General features: G+C 38.4%; 1 protein-coding gene across 1 annotated transcript in view; it reads right to left on the bottom strand.

The window, feature by feature from the left end:
* Positions 1-20,668, bottom strand: part of LOC120719012 (potassium voltage-gated channel subfamily D member 3-like) — a 90,556-nt gene that overhangs the window by 21,613 nt on the left and 48,275 nt on the right. The window contains exon 3 of the mRNA XM_040007831.1: positions 1,771-1,933. Within this exon, the coding sequence (XP_039863765.1) occupies positions 1,771-1,933 (163 nt within the window). The remainder of the gene's footprint in view (positions 1-1,770; positions 1,934-20,668) is intronic.

The following is a 20,668-nucleotide window of genomic DNA, read 5'->3' as shown; positions in this document are numbered from 1 at the left end:
TAATTAGAAAACCACACACCTAGGATTCTAATATCAGTAAGGATTCAAATCACACTTTTCCCTCCTCAATTAGCTATCAGCAGCTGCTCTCTAACTTAATAGCGCTCTTATCTAGCCCCATAGAAAGGTCAAGCCTACTGGGGGAATTGTAGTGAATGGCTGGCTAACATTTGGTACTTAGTGTGTGTCTAAGAAACACACAACTTGTGTGTGAGTGTGTCTAAAAGTATGTTAAGTTAATGTGCATCTGAAGGGCAACACATTTCTTGTGTGTATGATGGTGCTGAAAAATGTGGGATGAATTATGGTGAAGGACATTCATTCGCAAAGCAGTTGTACAGTTCCTAATTGGGGTCAGTCCCTTTCACCAGCACCTTTTTTTAAGTTGGTAAAATAACCGTGTGCCTTCCATATGAACGAAACTCATCTGTCATCAAGATCTTTAAACTCACATCCATTATTTTAATGATGTGAATAAAACAAAAGGACTTTCAAAAGTTTTTATTCCCATTTTAGGACTAACTATTAGTACCCGCACATCCAAAAGTTTTACTCAATATTTCATCCTTCCATTTATTCTCATTAATTTATTAATGTGTCATATTGCACTACAACTTCGGCCTTTTGAAAATAAAGAGCATGCACTCCTCTGGTAATATTTGCACATGATTTAACACAGCCACTGATTTCAGCCACACATATTCCTTAGGGGTGCAACAATACTCGTATCGATATTGAACCGTTCGATACAGTGCTTTCGGTTCGGTACGCATGTGTATTGAACAATACAATATTTTTAATTTATTTGATCAACTTTTCTTCTGACGATGCTTTCTGTGTTGAGCGCTCAGTGGATCTGCGCTCGACAGTGCAGCCTAGGCGGAGTAGCCAAACGCAGTGACGCACTGACCGCAGGGCAAGCTAGCGAGACAGAGCTCTCGTTGCAACATGGCAAATTGAACCTCCCCTACCCTCATTCAGATCTGGCGTTTGGAACTATTTTGGTTTTCATGAGACGTATGACCCTGAAGGTAAGTGCGTCATGGACTAAAGTAAAACAGTATGTTGGATGTGCCACGCAATGCTCAATTACATGGGTGGGAACTAGTGCGTTAGCGCAGTTAGCTCGTTAACGTGTGACGCCGCCCAGCCCCACGCACGTGGCGATCCGCGGTAGCTCGTTAACGGAGATTTGCCGTGTTGTGGCGTTAACGTCATTTCAACGAGATTTACGCTGGCAGCACTAGTGGGAACACAACGAATATGACTGCACATTTACGCCGACATCATCCTAGTGCAAAGACAAGTGGAAGCAGACAAAAACAACAAGCACGCATGCTACAAACTTTACCCGAGTCATTTAGACAGCCTTTAGCACATGATTCTCCTTATGGGGACCTGATATGTTTAATATGCTGCTGAGAATATAGCCCAGAAGAAGCGGATAGTATAGCTTTTATTTTGGAAAGAGCCATTTCTCTGTAATAAACTCTCTTTTCCAAAGACGAGTGATTTCTCGATCATATAGATTTATTTTTTTATTACTTTCAGCAACATTAAATTTAAAAACTGTACTTTTGAGTACTTATTTATAATTTTAATAAATGACAAATTAAAAAGGCATGAACATTTTTTTTCTGTCGAAAAAATATCGAACCATGACACCAAAGTATCGACCTGAACGGAACCGTGAATTTTGTGTATCGTTGCACCCCTAATATTCATTGTTGTCCCTGTCGAAGCACATGAGAAAAAGACACTAACTTGTACCTTCTGAGCACGCCGTTTATCTGCTCTCTGGTTCTGGTGGTAGATGCGGCTGAAGTTGGAGACAATGACAGGGACGGGCAGAGCGATCACCAGGACGCCACTCAGGGAGCAGATGGAGCCAAAGATCTTTCCAGCAATTGTCTTTGGCACCATGTCCCCATACCTACAAAAGGAGATAAATGAGAAAGGTTAGGAAAAAGATGAACTTTGATGCATAGTTTCAAATGCACTTTACTGTGTAATTATATGCACCTGTTTTAATGTGTTTCGAATATGTGCATGAAGAAACGAGAAAAAAAGAAAGAAAAGAAAACACTTTGTATAAAAAGTCCTTGCTCTTTGACTGATGTGAAAAAAAAAGCTGGCATATTAAAAGAAAGGCTATAGTTTTTGAATACACTTGATATTGTGGTGCTTGCTTCTGCTACTGTAGACAAAGCAGCAATTCACACTGCCTGCCACTCATCAGAAAGGTCAAAAATACAGAATAAACACTGCAGTGGAAAACTGTAAGGACTCCCTTTTCAAGTCTGGACTTTTGTTACACATCACTATAGCAGAAGCAAAACTGAAACAAGGCACATGAGACGAGGGACTGACAAAATAAAACAGGAAGTAGCACGCATATGACATGCAAGCGTAAAATCGGGATGGGGATAAACAAACATGGGCACATGAGACAGGGGAAACACGAAAAAGAACATGGGAACAGGTAAGGGAGACAGAACACCGAGACTAGGGATGGGTACCGGTATCCGGTGCCATAAAGAGGAGAGTCCTGGCCCCTAGCCCTGCCAGTGTAGCAGAAATGATGACGGATGATGATGGCAGCAGGACCAGCCGTTCTTCTCTGCGTGAGTAGCTTAATGTTGTTCGTGTGTAATTTACGTTGAGTAGGCTAACCACGTTATTACATTAATGTAGGTAAGGTGAACTAGCAAACACCGTCATAGTTACATGCGGCTGTCTTCTTGTTTGATGGCAGATACTCCCTTCACCCTGGCCAAAAAGGCTAAAATGACCAAAGAAAAAGTGGGAAACAGCTAAACATGAGAGGTTTTTGGACAAAGTTTGTTTTTTCCATTGTTTAAGCACTGCTTCCAGCCAAGAGTGATACCATATATGCCCTCTAGCTGCAGAAAAGGCTAACATTGTTATCTTTTTACAAAAAAACAGCTAAACATAAGAGATTTTTGGACAAAGTGTGTGTTCTCCATTCTTTAAGCACCGGTTCGAGCACTGTTTAAGCACCGGCACTGTTTCAAAAGTACACAGCAAATCCAGCATGTCCAAATTAACACTGTCGGATTTGATTTCAACACTATTAAAGTGTCTATATGGGTCCACACCAGAGAGTGTTAATTTAACTCTTTTTGGAGAGTTGGTACGTTAACTCTGATTTAGTGTTAAACACCAAATCTGTCTGGAGTTGATAATTTAACACTTGGTGTTAAGAGTTTATATATTAAACTCTCAAAGAGTATTTTAGTTTAACTACGTAAGAGTTATCTTCTAATTCATTCTTAAAAGCGGGAATTTTACTGTTCTGAACTTCTAGAAATGTCTTTTGGAAATAAACATTTACTAAAAAGATGCAATGGTTTTTGAAAAACATTTATTCTGAACTGTGCACCACAATTTCAAAACATTTTCTGAAAGATGTAACAGTATACATGTTCTCACTTTCATTAGAATTTTGTTTATCAAAAGGTCTGACATAGTAAATGCAAATAACAGCATTCTCATCACTTATTTCTTCAATACAATATGCATGTCCTTCATTCATCCCTTTGTGGAACTTCAACGAACTTCTGCTCTCCCCCATATTCCATCTTCACAAGCATATCCTGTGCGGAGATTGAATAAAAATTAGTTGACACTAATTAATGGCACAAATAATCCAGTAAACAATTGCAGCACAGAAAAAAAAAAAGGAATCCTCTTTGAGCCATTACTTGTGTAAAGTATTTTCCCAAAAGACAAAGACACAGGCAACAGGTAATACTGAACTAAATGTAAAACCTCAACCTTTTTAATTTTTACCTAAACCGTGTGCACAGAACTCTGGAGGGATCTATGCTAACGTAGAATCCAGTCAGGACGTCTGCTACTGCTGTTTGTTCGTTTTTTTTTTTTTATGGGTGATCGTTTTCAGGCTTCAAGTAGCACCATTATACCAACATTTCACATTCTAGACATTGTTTTAGGTGTATTTGACCAAAGGTTTGACTGAAAATTCACATGCAAGCTTTTTTTCAAGGCTGTGGTATTTGCCCGCAGACAATACCTTTCAGCTAGCTAAAACAGAATATTATGCTATCACAGAGCAACATGGCTAATGCCTTTCACACAGCTTTGTCTCAACTCCAAAGAGCCACAGAAGTAAAAGCTCATAATAATAATTGAAACAATCTTTGAAAAAATGACTTACCAAGCATGGCAAACAACTCAAATATGTAGAGCAAAATGTTCTGAAACGGCTTCACCTCAGCTTCGATTGGAGCCGTGCTGGGGGCGGAGTCTGTGAATTTACTCTATTGGTGTCATAGCCCCTGTAGGAGTTCAGAGTTAAGAGGTCAAGAGTTAATGTTTCCATTGTAACACCTCCAGATTTGACAGAGAAACACTCATTTTTAACACTCGATTTTAACTACTATCATTTTACACCTCAGAGTTACATTAAAAGAATGTGACTCTGCTTAGAGTAAAATTAACTCTACTTTTGCAAGAAGACTATTAACACCAAAACATTTAACACTTTTGAATTTGCTGTGTACCGGTTTGGTACTGGTATCGGATAAAACCTAAACGATACCCATCCCTAACCGAGACATGACTGCGATGAGAGGGGGAGACACAGAGAATAGCAAACATGGAAACAATAGATTTAACATGGAAGATGCTGAGGACAAAACATAAAGACAGGTGTAAGAAAACAGGAAGAAAACACTAAACAAGAAACACAGAGACAGGACTAAGGGAACAGGAAAATAAACTGATGACTGATGACCTAAAGTAAGTAAAAAAGAAAACCCAACATAATAACATCCAGAAATAGGCCCAGTTCTCAAACTCAAAATGAATTTAGCTAAATTAAAAAGTCTAAAACACAGAACACTGGGTCACCGACCCAAAACCATGACAGTTACATCCTGTCAACGAGCTTAATGAAGGCCAAGTTTTTTTTTCATGGTAGTAAATAAATAAGAAAATTGATTTTCTATTTTCCATTTGTTTCTTATAATTTCTCATTTAAAATCGTAGTTGTGAGACACTACAGTTGTCACTGAGAACGGAAAATTGTCACTTTCACTATAATAGTCACTCATGGTTAAAGTGGGATATATGCTTTAAACACACAACTGATATCACTTTTAAGATGCAGTGATGTATTGAAACATGAGCAAACATAATTTGAAACAGAATATAAGACAAAAACAAAGTCTGTACAATTCCAATAAGCTTGAAAGTCACTATTTGGTATGACCAGCTTTGTTCTTCAACACAACCTTCTTCGGGAAAAGTTCTTCAGGCTTCTTGAAGGACATTTGAAGCTCTTCTTTGGATATTGGCTGTCTTTTGGTCTGTTCTCTCTAAATCACTGTTAAATATTATATATAATGTTGGGGTCCGGACTCTCAGGAGGCCAGTACATGAATGGTAGTGCTCCATGTGTGTGTTTTCTCTCCAGACACTCTATGCTTTTAAGGGATAGGCAGTGTTGGGGATCATTGTCATGCTGAAAAATTAAGTTTTCTCTAATCCAGCATTTTCCACATGGAATTCCATGGTGGATCAAAATCTGACAGTACTTTTCTCTGTTCATAATTTCATCAGTTTTGATAAGATCCCCACCATTTGCTGAAATGCAGATTCTATCTGTTATAGATAGCCGTAGACACACACCTCGGGACGTATTGACAGTGACTTGAACCACAAATTTAAATTTTAGATTCATCACTAGAACGATGCCACCTTATCCCATAGTCCAGCCAATAATGCGATTCACATTCGTATATACGCAGCTAATCAACGTGGTTGACAGGCTATGACAGACTGATGTCGCTCACAGTGGTCCAAGGGATCGCTCAGGGAGTTTGTGTGTTTGCTCAGACACATGAAAAATTAGAGGAACATTGCATAGGTGTGAACGTCTGTCTCCCTGTTAGCTCTGTGATAGATTAGTAACCTGTCAAGGGTGTACCCTGGCTTTTACCCTATGACACCTAGGATAGGCTCCAGCCCCGTCATAACCCTGAACTGAATATGGGGAAGAAAATGGATGGAAAATGTAATCAGTGGGCGTTCCATTAGTATGTAAATGACCTTGAGAAAAAAATTAAATCTAAGAACTAACGGGAAAGACAAGTTAAAGTATATGAGCTACAGCTAATTTTAAAGCTAAATAAACCTAGAATACCTCATGTAAAAATAAATCAATTCAGCTATAATTATGAAAAATCTGCTTTTGTCATATGTTAAAAATAACACAACCAGTGCTAGCTAAAAGTCCTTAATCACATCATTGTTGCTGCTCTGAACCTTAACCCTGTCCTTGGCCACAAAATGAGTGGAAACAACATCACATGCATGCAGGAACATTAATTATTTCTGTCTTTACACTCATCAATTTTCAGATAAATTATAAATACTTTTTATTAAATGAAAAAAGTACAAGAGTACTGAGCTCTGTATAGCTAAAGGGAAATTAAAAGTCAATTGTTCTTTGTTGGTTCATTGCTTCTTGTCTAGGTATTTATTACTGATTTACTACATCAATAATATGCAGTTATATAATTTTGGACATAGCATTGTACAGAAATCTTTGCTTCTTCTCCTTTCTTTGTTCCCTATTTTAATGCCTGTTGTCGTCTGCTTCTTTTGGGCCCCTGATAATTTGATTACACAGGTGAATGACTGCTGTGACAGGTGGACAGAAGCAGAAAGATAGGACCAGTGCTATCTATGTGGCTCAGACCAGGCATAACAAAGCCTTGCCAGTGGGCTCTGAGGCGAGGAAGAAGCCAAGGTGTACTCTCTGGTGAATGCTGTGAGCCATGATGGCATTTGGGGCAACAAATTGATTTAATAACGGACTTCAAGGACGTGCTTGTAAGTTGGCGAGAAGAGACACAAAATCATCACCTGGAGAGGATACTTACATTGACTTTAAGTACTGTGACATGAAACGATGTTCACCAGTGTTTGCTTGTGCACTTTTTTGTTTAAGAAGAAAACAGAGAGGACTATGCTGCATATAGTACCTCTGACCTTGGTCAACCCATTTACATAAGAGTCACTTAAAAAAGGCTCAAGAACCGAGTTGATTTTAATCCTCTAGGCTTCACTGGAACACTTGCACTTGTCAAAAGACCCTTTTTGCTTCCTCTCTGACTGTTTGGCCTCTTTGGCTCCAGAGTTTCCTCTCCACTGCATTCTCGACACCAAGAGACCTATGACAGGTAAGACCCATGCACTGTTGACCACTGGGCCTCTTGAGGGATGCTCTCCACCTTTCTGACTCTTGTTTTTTTGACCTAAAGCTTCCACCGTGGCCTGCTCTCCTTCCCGAAGAGCAGTATAATACCAGTCTTACCCACCTCCTGCTCGCTACCCACAGAATGAAGAGATGAGGGATTATCACAAACGCAGCCGTCCGCTCTGCCTGAGTCAATGCGCGCAGGTAGGGAAGAATATGTTTCTCAAATCGTAATTCAAAATGACTTTCCATTTTTTTCTCTACACAGTAAAGACGAGGACAGATGATTCAGACCAGAAATAACAGAAGTAATGTCAGATATAATGAAAACAAGAATTGAACAGACTGCTTTTTATTAACCACACTGAAATAAATTGGGAAAAATAAAGTCAATGTAGTCCATGCCAAGTTTAGCGATTTTGCAGAATTGCCATTAAAATTTTTTAAATTCATTGCGCAATTTACAGTACGTTTGATTCATAGAAAAGGATGTGGTGATTTAAACCAGTTTCTAGAGTTCATGGTAATTAATTTGTAACCCTGCTTTGGTCTACCTGTATGTATCTAAAGTAAAGGACTCAGTGGTGAAAAACCAAAGAATACTGAGCTTGTGTTTTATCCATCCCTGTCAAAATAGAAAACTTCAAAGGCATAGCAGCATGAAAGTAGGGGACAGGTTTAGCTATCATCAATTATGATGGCTCTCTATGAATTATTATTTCTGTTCACATAAGAAGAATAATACATTTTTGTTGCTCTTCATTCACCAAACTGAATTTCGAACAGCTCTTTTTTTCTTTGAGGAAAACTTTCTCTCATGATGTTTCCTGGCAGGCAGGTTGACGTGTACACCAAGCAGAGAAGAGTCAGAAAAATGAAGGATTATTAACAAACGATAGAGAGATGACCACAGGGCTTGTTGTTATTGTTGCTGAGTCCTGCTCCTGGCTGCCAGACAATGAGACAAATTATTTCACAGTTCGCTTCGCGAGCTGTCTGTCAGCTGATGAGAGACGACATTCTCCTGGCTGTCTCCGACTGCTTTGTTGTAATAATGTTTGACGTTCCTTACCCGCTACGATGTGTCAAATATCATTACGACTGCGAACTGCATTACCGTGAAATATTCAAAACTTAGTTCTCTGCGGCGAGTTAGCTCACATCAGGCCGTCATGTTTCAAAGAGCGATTGGTGCCTAAACACTTAATGAATTAAGGGTTGTGGTTACTTTTGTGCCGGCATCAATGGATTTTGACCTCGCTTTCATTATGGAGGCACCCCTTCATTCACAGTGATGACTGACTGCTGTGCAAAATAGAAACGTACTTTGTAATGAAAAGGTCCATTCTGGTGGAAATGTTTTTTTAAACTTGCTTCCAAATAATTGCTGATGATTTGACTGGATCAGTCTGGGGGTGAAAAATTATCTACAACCACAGAATGTTGCATATCCTCATGTGCCAATGCTCCATAAGCTACGTTTAGAACAATTTTATCTGTGTGTCTGTAAAAACTCAGCCACCTCATTAATTTCAATGAAGCCACTTTCTTCTTGTGGGAGATGGTGCTAATACTGTACAGAAGTTGTGCCTAAACACTCAAGGCTGCAGCAGATGAATATGAAGGGAATGTATTATTTTTCCTGTTTAGAGAGTTTTGGTGTTTGAATAACAGAACTGTAATTTTTCAGTCTTTTCTGACTGGATTTGTTCATATTTAGTTTTTCATATTCTTATTCCTAGTGCTACTACAAGGATAATTATCTCAAAGGTCAATCAAGAACTACCAAAGAACATAGTATTTTCTCTCATCTGAATCCCTGTCTAGAGGAATCACATGACTCCAGTAATAAACAGTATATCAAAAATGTCATGTTGGGCCTCATTTACACAGGACTAGAGACCAGTCAGCAACACCTTGCAACCTTCGGTTAGGCCTAATATTTGTATTCAACCACTGCTTGGTGGTGCTTGCTGGTCGTTGCTTTCACTAGGTGAAAGTGGTTGCAAAAAAGGTGCTGCACCATCATTGCTTTGCTTACTGGCAGGCTACCATGGTAACATGTAGGTGTATGGAAGACGCTGACTTATCTGCCAACAGTGGCAAACTACTCGCTGAGCGATAGTGAAACTTGGAAAAAGTGTGACACAAAGCCGAATGTAGAATGTTTGCCTTCAGTTACCCCATTTCTACTGCTGTAACTAACACTTTTCAAAAGCCATGATTCACTTCTGCTTGGGGAGTACCTGGACAGTTTGCACAGAGCATGCACACTATGGGCAAATGCTGCAATCTGCTGACAAAAAAGCAATTGCAAGGAGGCTTGTGGTGCAGCACCATACACCTGTATCCAACCAATTTCACTTAGATGCTGCCAGTAACGACCATTCGCCAACTGGCCAGTGAATAGACATGTTTCTCCAGTGTGCAGGGGTTGCCAAGAGCCTGCCAAGCGGTCTCTGTGGCCTAACGCTTCACAACCTATTTCTGAGATCATGTTGTAAACATAATAGTTTGCCAAGCAAGACAATTTAAAACACTAATGTGGCTGGACCATCGTAATTAACTTTTACTTGGTTATGCTAAAAGCCTTTAGTTCATCCAAAATACTACAGAGAGAGTACTAACAGAGACTAGAAAAAGAGAGCATATTTCTCCCATACTGGCTTCTCTTCGTTGGCTCCCTGTTAAATCCAGAATTAAATATAAAATTCTTTTCCTCACATAGAAGGTCTTGAATAATCAGGCCCCATCTTATCTAAATGACCTTATAGTACCGTATCACACCAATAAAACACTTCACTCTCGGGCTTACTTGTTGTTCCTGGAGTGTTTAAAAGTAGAATGGGAGAGAGAGCCTTTAACTTTTAGGCCCCTCTTCTATGGAACCAACTCCCAGTTTGGATTCTGGAGAAAGACACTCTCCTTTTAAGATTAGGCTTAAAACTTTCCTTTCTGATAAAGCATAGGGCTGGCTCAGGTGACCTCGATTCATCTCTTGTTTACACTGCAATAGGGCGAAGCTGCTAAGGGCTTCAAATGATGCATTGCTTCTTTTCACTCACTATGTGTTTATATACATTTCTCCATTTAATTATGAATTATTATTAATCTGTGGCTCTCTTCCACAGTGTGTCTTTCCCCCCTCTCTTCCCCTCAACCAGTGGCAGATGACCACCCCTTCCCTGAGCCTGGTTCTGCTTCCTGTTAAAATGGAGTTTTTCCTTCCCACTGTTTCTAAGTGCTTTCTCAAAGGTGGTCATTTGTTAGATTGGGTTTTCTTGGGGTATTATTATAAGCAACTGTTGTTGTAATTTGATGCTGTATAAATAAAATTACATTAAAAAAACAGAAATTAATATGTCTTTACTTTTAGCATTTGAGACATGTCTCAATTTCCATGGTTGTTTCATAAAAAGTTGCATACTAGCAAAGTTTCACATCTGAGTGGAGAAGCAGACTGGGAGCTAGAAATGTGACAGCTGCAATTCCAAATGTTGTAAGTTATAAATCTCCTCACTCAATTATAATCAATTAAACATCCAACTCAGTCAGAAAATATACTTCCAATGGTGTACCGGCCAGGCAGGCGCTTATCTGCCAGATAAGCATTCATTTTAGTTTTTCTTCACCTGTTAAAATGAAATAAATCAAGATAAAAAGATAAATAGTGAACTGATCAGTGACAGGTTGACTAAATGGTGTAGTGAGGTACAAAACACAGCAGTACAACCTTTCTCTGGTTAATGGACATCTGCATCAGAAGGACTCATTTCCTTGCTTTGTCCTCCTGCCTCATTTTAAAATTAAGACAGTAGCAGGTGGGAAAAATCATTTATTTAGTCTTGTGTTTAATCGTTTGAAATTGCTTGTTTTGGACTTTATTAAAAGAAGCTGCTGTTGCTTCAGCAATTTGTGTCAGGAACAACATGATCCAGATAGTTATGATGGATATAAAATCAAAGAGATTCGAATTGACAAGCTGCAAAAAGCCACTATTGTTGGTGAATGGCTTTGCTTATGAAAAGCAGACTTTGGCACAGCCAAACCTCCATTTGGAGGTCCAACATTGTTACAGCTGTGATAAAGAACATTTAAAATCATTATCACAAGAGGAAACAGGCCAAAACTAGTTCTTAATTATACAGGGCCTGTGTTATTCTTGGTTTGACAGTTTACTCCGAGCTTACACTTTAATTTATCATTCCTATTTTCTATTCATGAAGATTGATCACCTCTATGGGAGTATCTAGAAAAATACGCTGAAAATTTGTAAAACAACCGTTGTTGCTGGTCATCAATCAGTGCACACACTCTCACATGGGCCACTTTTAGCAATGAAGCCAGCACCAAGTGCCAAAACAAAACAAAGAAAAACCCTGCAATTCTCGGAAAATTTCCACTTTTGGAAGCTCCCACGTCACAGCTATAGAGCCACCAGTAAATAATTAAAGCATCTTATCTGTCTGTCTGTCTATATATACACCACACACACCTCAAACTAACAAAACTCTTTGGTTTTAAATCTCTACAGCAAGAGAAGCAAATCAAAACCACCTGGAAAACACCCAACAGATACAACTTATGAAGCAGTGGAGAAAGTGGCAGATGGGCGGTGACTGAAGGATTCTAATACTACCTGCAAAGTGATGTAAATTGTTTCTAATACTGCAGCTGAAGTGATTCCCAGAACTGATTTAATGGACTACTCTAAACTAGCAGCATATAATAAATAAATTACACCTTGATGCTGCAAGACTGCCGAGTCTTTTTATATTGTGAGAGGAAAAATTACAGAGAAAAATGAACTTCAAAAATTTTAAAGCCTATTTTTAACTAGAACTCATCTCGGTGCTTTTAATGACACAGAATGCAGCACTTGGCAAAAAAGGGCTCTAAATTTGAGTTCATTATTATTCAAGAAATTCATTACACGTTGTAAACAGTGAAATGTCTCTGTTGTCCATCTGCAGATGGACAACAGAGAGCAATTAATGGAGCAATTAATTTAAAATTAACAAGTCATCTGTCAGCTTATAAACAGTTTTTCAGGTGGTTTCCATGGATGAAAAGACATATTTTATAATATAAGCTTATTTTAATTCCACAAAGTGAGACCGAATTCATTTTCTAAAGTAAAGTAGCAATTTTGAAAGATAAGGCAACAGCTATTATTACCTTATGGGAAACATTGTCTTTAAATCTGCCACATGCACATGTAAAGTTTTGAAAACAGTAATTTGGATGGATTATCCTTTCATGTCTTTAAAGGATTAACTATAACAAATTTATATAAATCTCCTGCACATTTGCTAAGCTGCTCAATCCTGATTGCTTTTGGTAAGAGGCACACATTTGCTGTGTGACAGCGCAGGTTAACACAAGATCTCTGCATGATGTTTATATAATCTGCCTTCAATCTGAATAGTCCTAACAGTACGCTACAAGAATGAGTGTTGGATAATCTCATTGTAGATACAAGTACACAGCTTAGAGAATGTCAATCCACTTTGTCAGGCACTCCAACAATCGCCTAAACAAAGACACAATGAGAAGGCCCTCTTTCAAACACGTGAAAGGACCAAAACTTTGTGTTAAATAAAACAAACTATCCTGTCATAACTGATGCACTGCGATAATTGGACACCAACTGGAGGCTGGTGTGGCTGGTCAAAGCTGAACCAGCAGAACTTTTCTGTAAATCTATTTTTTCTGTGTTAAATTTTGCCATTTATTTTTATGTCATTTGATCATTTTAGTCAACAGCTGTTGCTTTTTAAGTGCGCTACATAAGCAAACTTGAGTTGACTTAAAAAAGTCTTTTTTTAACACTTTTGTTATAATGTCTGTATATTAAAAAATGTACTAAAAACAAATGTATAATAATCTGAAAACATGCTTTACTCGTTAGAGTATGAGCTACAACTGTGCGAGGAACTTAAAGATGCTAACGTTAACTCTAACACTCCATTAAACACAAACTACACAATGTCAATAGGCACAAAAAACACGCTAATATTTGCTGTATGAAATATAAGATTGTATAAGAGTTGCCCTTGGGCTTTTTATACCCTTTCAAGTAACACTGCTTCAGTGTTTGAGAACAGATCATGAAATAGCAAAGTTGCATGAATAACTTAAAACACTGCTGAGAGATGTTGTGTACTGAGAATGAGTAAAATTACCGCAGTTTTCTTTCCCTGCAGCTCAAGCAGCATTCACAGGTCAAACAGCACCCTGCAGCTCCACCATGTTTGTTGCTCTCTCTTTCACATTTCAGGACACATTTACGACCCTTTTCTTTTCCCCTCATCAGTGCGGGGCCAACCCTGAAACCAATCTGCCCTACTAAATCTCACAGAAGTGAACATGAGAAATGGGTGACTTGACCATCTATCCAGGGGCTTATACAACCTGCCGTACTGATATTCACAAACAAGCTCACCTTCCTGTTTTCTACTAAAGGCAAACAGGAGACGGTGTGATAACAACGGAAACAAGCACTAGGAATGAAAAGGGAAAGGGAGGGGGGGTGGAATGGGATTAAAAATGAGGAAAAGAAACAATTTCATGTCTGTTGTTATACACACAAGCATGTGAGAGATGTGGGATATTAGTTCGTGTGACCTCCTGCCACTGGAAAGAAAACACCATCCATCATGACCTCCGTGAGCTCCTTTTCAAATTAGAGGCTGGTTCATTTTAACAGGGCAAGTTAACATTGAGGACAAGCTAACCTGCCAAAGTGGGCTGATCTAAATGGCCCCAACAATAGTGAGTTTATTTAAAAGCATGAATAAAGAGGGTTCAACCATAGTTCAGTGTTAGCAGAGGATGATGTATGAGATTCCAAAAGCTGCACAATAGCTAAAAATGAAAGTAGAGAATTAAGCGTTTTGTTAAAGAAAAAAAATCTACTCACAGAAAAACTTCCTAAGCAAGTACTAATATTGATTTGCACTACCCAGTAATCTCCCTGTCCTTTTCTTTGTTGCTCATTTGTTTTTCCTTTCCAGTATTCTTCTGCTGGTTTGTAGTATTTGCAGTTATAGTGGATTTTTACAGCACACCACAGATTTACAGCTGCATTTTGACATACTATGAATACTTAAATCACTCAGGATACAATCTGTGTTTTTTCCCTCTTGATCTCATCAAAGCCTTACAACTACACTGCCCAGTAAATAACCTCTGACTAATCATTCAGAGATTCAATGCAAGTGGTAGAGTACAGTAGTCTGAGGCAGCCTGAAAAACGGATAGTGTGGGCTACAGAGGTCGAGCAAGCTCATTTCTTACTCTGAACCACAAGGTATTTTAATTAATTTAGCATTTCGCAGAGTTGCATTGCATAAGAACATAAGAACAAATGCTTTGCTTTAATATTACATAAGGCATGCCCAGCTGTACGCCGCAGCCAGGTTGCCAGTCCAGGTGTAACACAGAAAGACAAAAAAACATTCACACTCCTATTAACAACCAATTAAGGATCACCAGTTAAACTACCACGCGTATTTTTGTGCAGCGGGCTAATAATTAAAAAATGTCAATTCATGTGAATTATTCCCTCCCACAAAGGAGGCTCTTGAGTCAGGGACCACTAAACCGTAATGACAATCACACACTGTTCTCTTAATTTGAAATGCTCTTCTTACCAGTGCACCAATCACTATTAGTTCCTCCCACAAGAACTGAGCAGCACTATTGAGTGATGGTTTCCTTTTATGTAGCAGTGACAATTTGATGCATCCAAAAGACTAATCCACATTTGGAGAACAGGCCCCAGGTTGTCACTGTCCTCCATCTGCTTCCTTTTTTTTCATCCGCTCTGTGATTCTTTTTTCTCATCAATATTTTTCAGTCACCATTGTTACTCGAGACCATGCAGTTCTGAAAAGTAGTATTTCAGTGTGCTCGGTCAAGACATTTGCCTTCATGCTTAGTGGCCATGCTTCAATCTAAAAACGTACCATTATCAAAAAGACTGGAGAAACAAACACTGGCTTATTAACAAGGCCCAGGTAGAATTCTGATTGTTCCTAAAAGATGCTCTACACACATTTGTTACTTTACTGTTGATAGGTTTACTGATTATGACGGTCATCCTATTCTCTTTTTTGTCTGGGAGACTTACAAAAATCTAACCAGCATGAACAAATACGTTTTATTGTACAACTTAAACAAGTGTGGCATGAAACATATATTTTGTGTTTCTCCTCCATCCTAAAGGACTATATTTCTGAATCCTATATTCTCTGTTTGTTTCCTCTTGTTTTAGACTGCACAGGCTTCTTTGTGGAGTTCTCCCTGCACTTTTAGGGAGGTCTCATTGACAATTTTAGCTACACAATCATAAGAAGAAATGACGCATGGTGTCCTGAGGATATGACAGGAAATTCTTATTTATTTATTTATTTTTTTGTATTTCACTCTGCTGTAGAAATGCAGAACTGTTTCCAGCTCTGAGAGGTGCTCAGTCAGTAGAACATTCTGAATCACTAGTGTATCAGCGGTGGGCAAGGGAACAGAATTTGTCTACTTTCATTTACAATGATATAAAAAGTCCACACAGAAATAACATAAAGCCGCTAAGCCTTGAAGAAACAGAAGATCTTTTCAGATGTCTAAACACGCACATAAAGCACGATGTCATTCAGGAGGCTCTACTTTAACTGGCTTTCATGGAGTTCTTCCTAATCGTGAACTGAGAGTTTGAACTATGGCACTATACAGTACGAGTGCAGTGAATGACAGACATACTTACGAGTGCCAAATGATTAAAATTTCAGCATGTTTTGGATGCTTCAGGATGATGAAATACTGGGCAAAAACCAACTGAATGCTTGCAAAGACTTTAAGTATTTTAATCAAGGACTTATGCTTTTGAATGCCAACACTTCAAATCCTTTTGGTATATTATGTCTTTATCTGACAAGTCAGAGCATTGTTGGAGCTCTCTTTTCTATTGAGTTATTTCTTTTGCAGACAAACAGCAACACAAAACTCAGAGGAAAAGCTCAATATTTGGGGTTTGATAGCCTGTAATTGTACTGGATATCTACAACACCTTAGAGTATTGTTATAATACTTTAGGGTGAATTATGCTGTTTCTGTGAAGGTAGATGTGACCAAATAATCCTTCGCTATTTTATTCAAAAATTATATGCTCTTATATGTTAGACAAATGCAGCCAACAATTTTAAATCACAAACTTTTTTTTATTTTTAAATCTTCTGCTTCTCCTCCTCTTCCTCCTGGCCTTAATCACCATCACCATGAGTGTATCCAGTGGAGGGAGCTATAGCTTTTGATCAATGGCTCTTGAATTTTTGCCAGCATGATGTGATGGAATGCCACACAATTAGCAGTGGATCTGGGGAACTTGCCTCCTGTGTCATATCAGGGGCAAAGAAATGAAAATGTGGCAATTAATAAGCAGGAAGTCCTGTTCTGTCATTCATTCCCTAATGGCTAAATCTGGTAATTCTGTGACTGAGCTCCATCACTGAAGATATGACACACTCTCTATGCAGTGACTGTGCAGGGACCAGAACTACTATCAAAGAATAAGTGGATATAAATGCAGTGACAAAGCTAACATGGTGATGATTAGCAGCTGCATCACATTCCCATGGTCACCATCTAATTTTAGTGGGTAAGAGTCATATTATTAGTTAATTAGCAATAAAAACTTAATTAGAACTAATAGTGGGACCATTAGTTTTGTGGGTATTTAAAAAAAGTAAAAAATGCGTATACAAAAAACAAAACTGCTCTCTCTAAAATGTCTTAAAGACATAAAGATTTCACAAAAAACATAAAATTTGAGGCTGCATTAATGCGGTTATGGCGTTGACGTCATTTTTACGAGATTGGCACTGACAGCACTAATAAAAGCATAAACTTTTGTTACTTTGTTACTTTAGGAAGGGTTTTAGGAAGGGTTACTTATTCACTTAAGAGCTAGTTTTGAGATTCAAGACAGGATTTTCTCAGGCTGGCGTGACACAATATTCTTCAAGAGAACGTCCTGATACTTTTAAACAAGTATCAGACTGTAGCCAGACAAGTAAAGAAGCTGCATTACAAAAACCAAAACAACACAGACAACTTAAAGACCGGGGAAGAACTTGGCAGGAAAAATCCAAAACTAAATGACAGGAAACAGAAAGTAGGGACCTGCTATCCACCCAGATGGTAAACCAGACGCAGATGATGACTAGCAAGTATGTGTGTTGAGTGGTTTACTGGATTACGGCCACCAGTCTGGACAAGACTCTCCAAACAGCTGCCCAATACAGGTCATCTTCAAAATAAAGGATTTTGACCATTAAAGGAGTATTTTCACAAACTCTTTCCAGTCCAATGACTTAACACTGCACCTTTGCTTCATTTGGTATGTGGCCATCAATGGAAATAAGTCCTAGGTCCACACCCTGCCCTCCCTGTGAAAGCGTCACTTGCTAGATAATGGGAGCCATGGGTCCACAGCGTTGAAGCCAACATAGTGGATCGGGAGAAATAAGTGGTCATAAAATGCATCAAAAAATAAAAATAAAAAAAAAATCCTGCAGCCAGGTGTAAGCTTTTAATACTAAACAAAACTCACAACAAAGAACAGATGGATTGACATTTATGGAATGCTTTTATTGCACTGACATCATCAAGCCTAGTAAGGTTATCTGCACTTCACCTGTCTCCTCTCTGCTCTGCTCAAAGTCTGTTGTACCATGACAAACAAAGGGAAGCAGAAGAGCAACACAAAAAATGTTAAAAAAGCAAACAGAAGAGAGGAGAAAAATAAAATAGTGACCGCCTTACTGAAATGAAAAAAGCGCATAAAAACAAAGGACTTTATCAAGCAAGTAATAATATGTTGCCGATGTTAGATAAACCTTGTTTCCTATCCCCAACTCTGACAAGTTTGTCAGGGGCAAAGAATTTATTCTTTAGGTCTGTAAAACCTTGGCTGTCTGTATCCGTGTTTTATTGGCACAGCACTGCGCAAGGTGGAATTACACAGACGTGGTTTTGACTGCCTGTTTCGATTATGCGAATAAGGTCACTAGAGTGAGTCTTTTCAAGAAGGAATGCAGTAATATTTCATGCTTGGTTGTCTGAATGATATACTGTGTTAAATAATAATAAATAAAAGAAAAATATCCCTATGTGATGTGACAAGAATGGCTGGTGAATTTTAAATCCACAATGCTGCAAAAGGAAAACTGTCAACAGGAAGGGCTTGACAGAAGAGACAGCACTGAGATCAATATCATGAAGGCTCACTGCAGAGGTGTAAATCGGTATTACTATGAAGTAGCACCTGCACACTGTGCTTGTTCAAATTTCCAAACAGTATATTTTACCAGAATTTACTTCCCACCTCAGTTTACCTTTGTTTGGCTGAGAAACGTCCTACTGATGAGCCAGTACTGGTTGCATTGCTCTCCAGTAACACACGTCTCCCTTTCCACGTGTCGGCCTTTACTGGTGGTATATCCCTTCTCACGTTCAACCTCCAATCAGCTGTCTCTCCCATTAGGTTCCATTAGAGAGTGTGAGATGAGAACAGAAATGAAAAAAGCTTTCTTTGGGATCTTTTTAAAAAGCCTCCTAAGTAGGTTAAATGAGAAAGTAGGCTGCCAGAAAGGCTCCAGAGACCCAAGGAGCTACTGTTGTATCACTCGAGAGGAGTGGCATCCCACTTCAGGAGTCTACATAAAGAGATAGAGGATGGGAAAGGAGAGATGAGGTATTTGTGATGAAGCAGTCTGAGCGTAATTGGCCTCAAATGTATCAGCTGGAGTGAGGAGATGGCACATGTATTGCTTTGAGCAACACACAGTATCGATGTAGGCAATTCATTTAGGCTCCAAGCATTATTATGATAATATCTTGGAAATAAAACGACTCCCTTGTTAATTTTTAAGGTTTTTTGGCCCTTGGTGGTTCTGTGGTGGATGCTTCTGAAATATTCCTTCTTAAGGTGGGAGAAGCCACAGTCTATATGTGGCTTTGCAGCAATAGAAGACTCCTCTCTGGTATCATATAAAATAGAGAAATATCCTATGCATTTGAAATGTAAATTTCACTTCCATAACACGATATCCCATATACACACTGCTGGGGTGGGTTCCTTTCATTGCCAGTCCTAGATAAACAAAGAAACACATATATAAATACATAATTTTTTTCCAAAGATTTTATCTTTAGGCATTTTCACTTATATTTTGGACAGGAGCTTAGTGTAGACAAAGGGAGAGCCAAGAGTTGCTGGATGTAAATGTTCACAAAGAGATATACTGTGATGCTGGCGAGCAAAGAAACCTTTTTGAGTTTCCTTTGGTCACAGAACATTACAAGTGCTAAATCAGTGACTAAAGCATATGAGACATGAATCTATGCATTTTATTATTATTATCACTTATACTATTGTTATTTTTCCCCCGGTGCAAAGCAGGAAATGGTAACCATGTAACCACTCTGTGTCATACTTTTGTTTCTCTCTGTTTCTCTGTTTTGTGTCTCAGTGGTTCAAAGGTGTGACAAATCATGTTTTTTGAGAGCCATCTATCATGAGCAATAATTAAGCTATAGTTAAAGAAAAAAAAAGATGGCATCAGAATATTTGAAGAAGATGGCATAACATAAAAAAAAACAACTTATATGTGCACAAATCAAGTGGAAATAAAGGTGATAATATTTACAGACTGTCAACAGGATTGTTTGGAACACCTACTTCACTCAAAATCCACCCAAATAAATTCCAGCGAAGCAGAAAGGAGGTGCTTTAATGAGATACTTTAATTAAAATCTGGAGACAAAGATGGAATCTAATTTACAGGTAAAAACAGCAGTTCAGCAGAGTTTTTTTTTTATAAGGGATGCAAAACTAATAACAGAAAAGGACTTCGTGTAGAGAAAGAAATGACAGCTTGAACTGTAAAAACAACTGTTCAACAATTTACTGAAAAAGTACTCCTACTCATTCAAATTCTTATTCACATATTCACTGAAATTGTATAAAACTGAATGGTTAAAAAGGCTGGACTAAAAAAATTTTTGAAAAAATGATATAAAATACTTGGCCTTTGCGTCCAATAATGCCGCAAGAAACTGAAAGAAAAGGAAATATGATTTTATCAAGCATGAATACAAACTGGCGGTAAGTGAGTTTTACAGAGGTCAAAATGCATAAAAAACTGTTTCTGGAAATTTCATCATGAAGTCAACCTTGGAAAGCCTGAGGAGGCTTTCCAAGATATGCAGTACTTCAGTGCTTTTTCATTAATATTAAAAAAAAAAGATTCACTCCAATACAAAAATTACTGACAGATATAGCTTTGTCAGAATAAAAGATACGTAGTGTCGCGAATGTCAAGAACATAAAAGTGGTTCAACCATATTTTAGTATCATAG

The sequence above is a fragment of the Simochromis diagramma genome, unplaced genomic scaffold (assembly GCF_900408965.1).
Source record: "Simochromis diagramma unplaced genomic scaffold, fSimDia1.1 OVJJ01000320.1, whole genome shotgun sequence".
Classification (NCBI taxonomy): domain Eukaryota; kingdom Metazoa; phylum Chordata; class Actinopteri; order Cichliformes; family Cichlidae; genus Simochromis; species Simochromis diagramma.
This window is presented reverse-complemented; position numbering and strand designations above follow the sequence as displayed.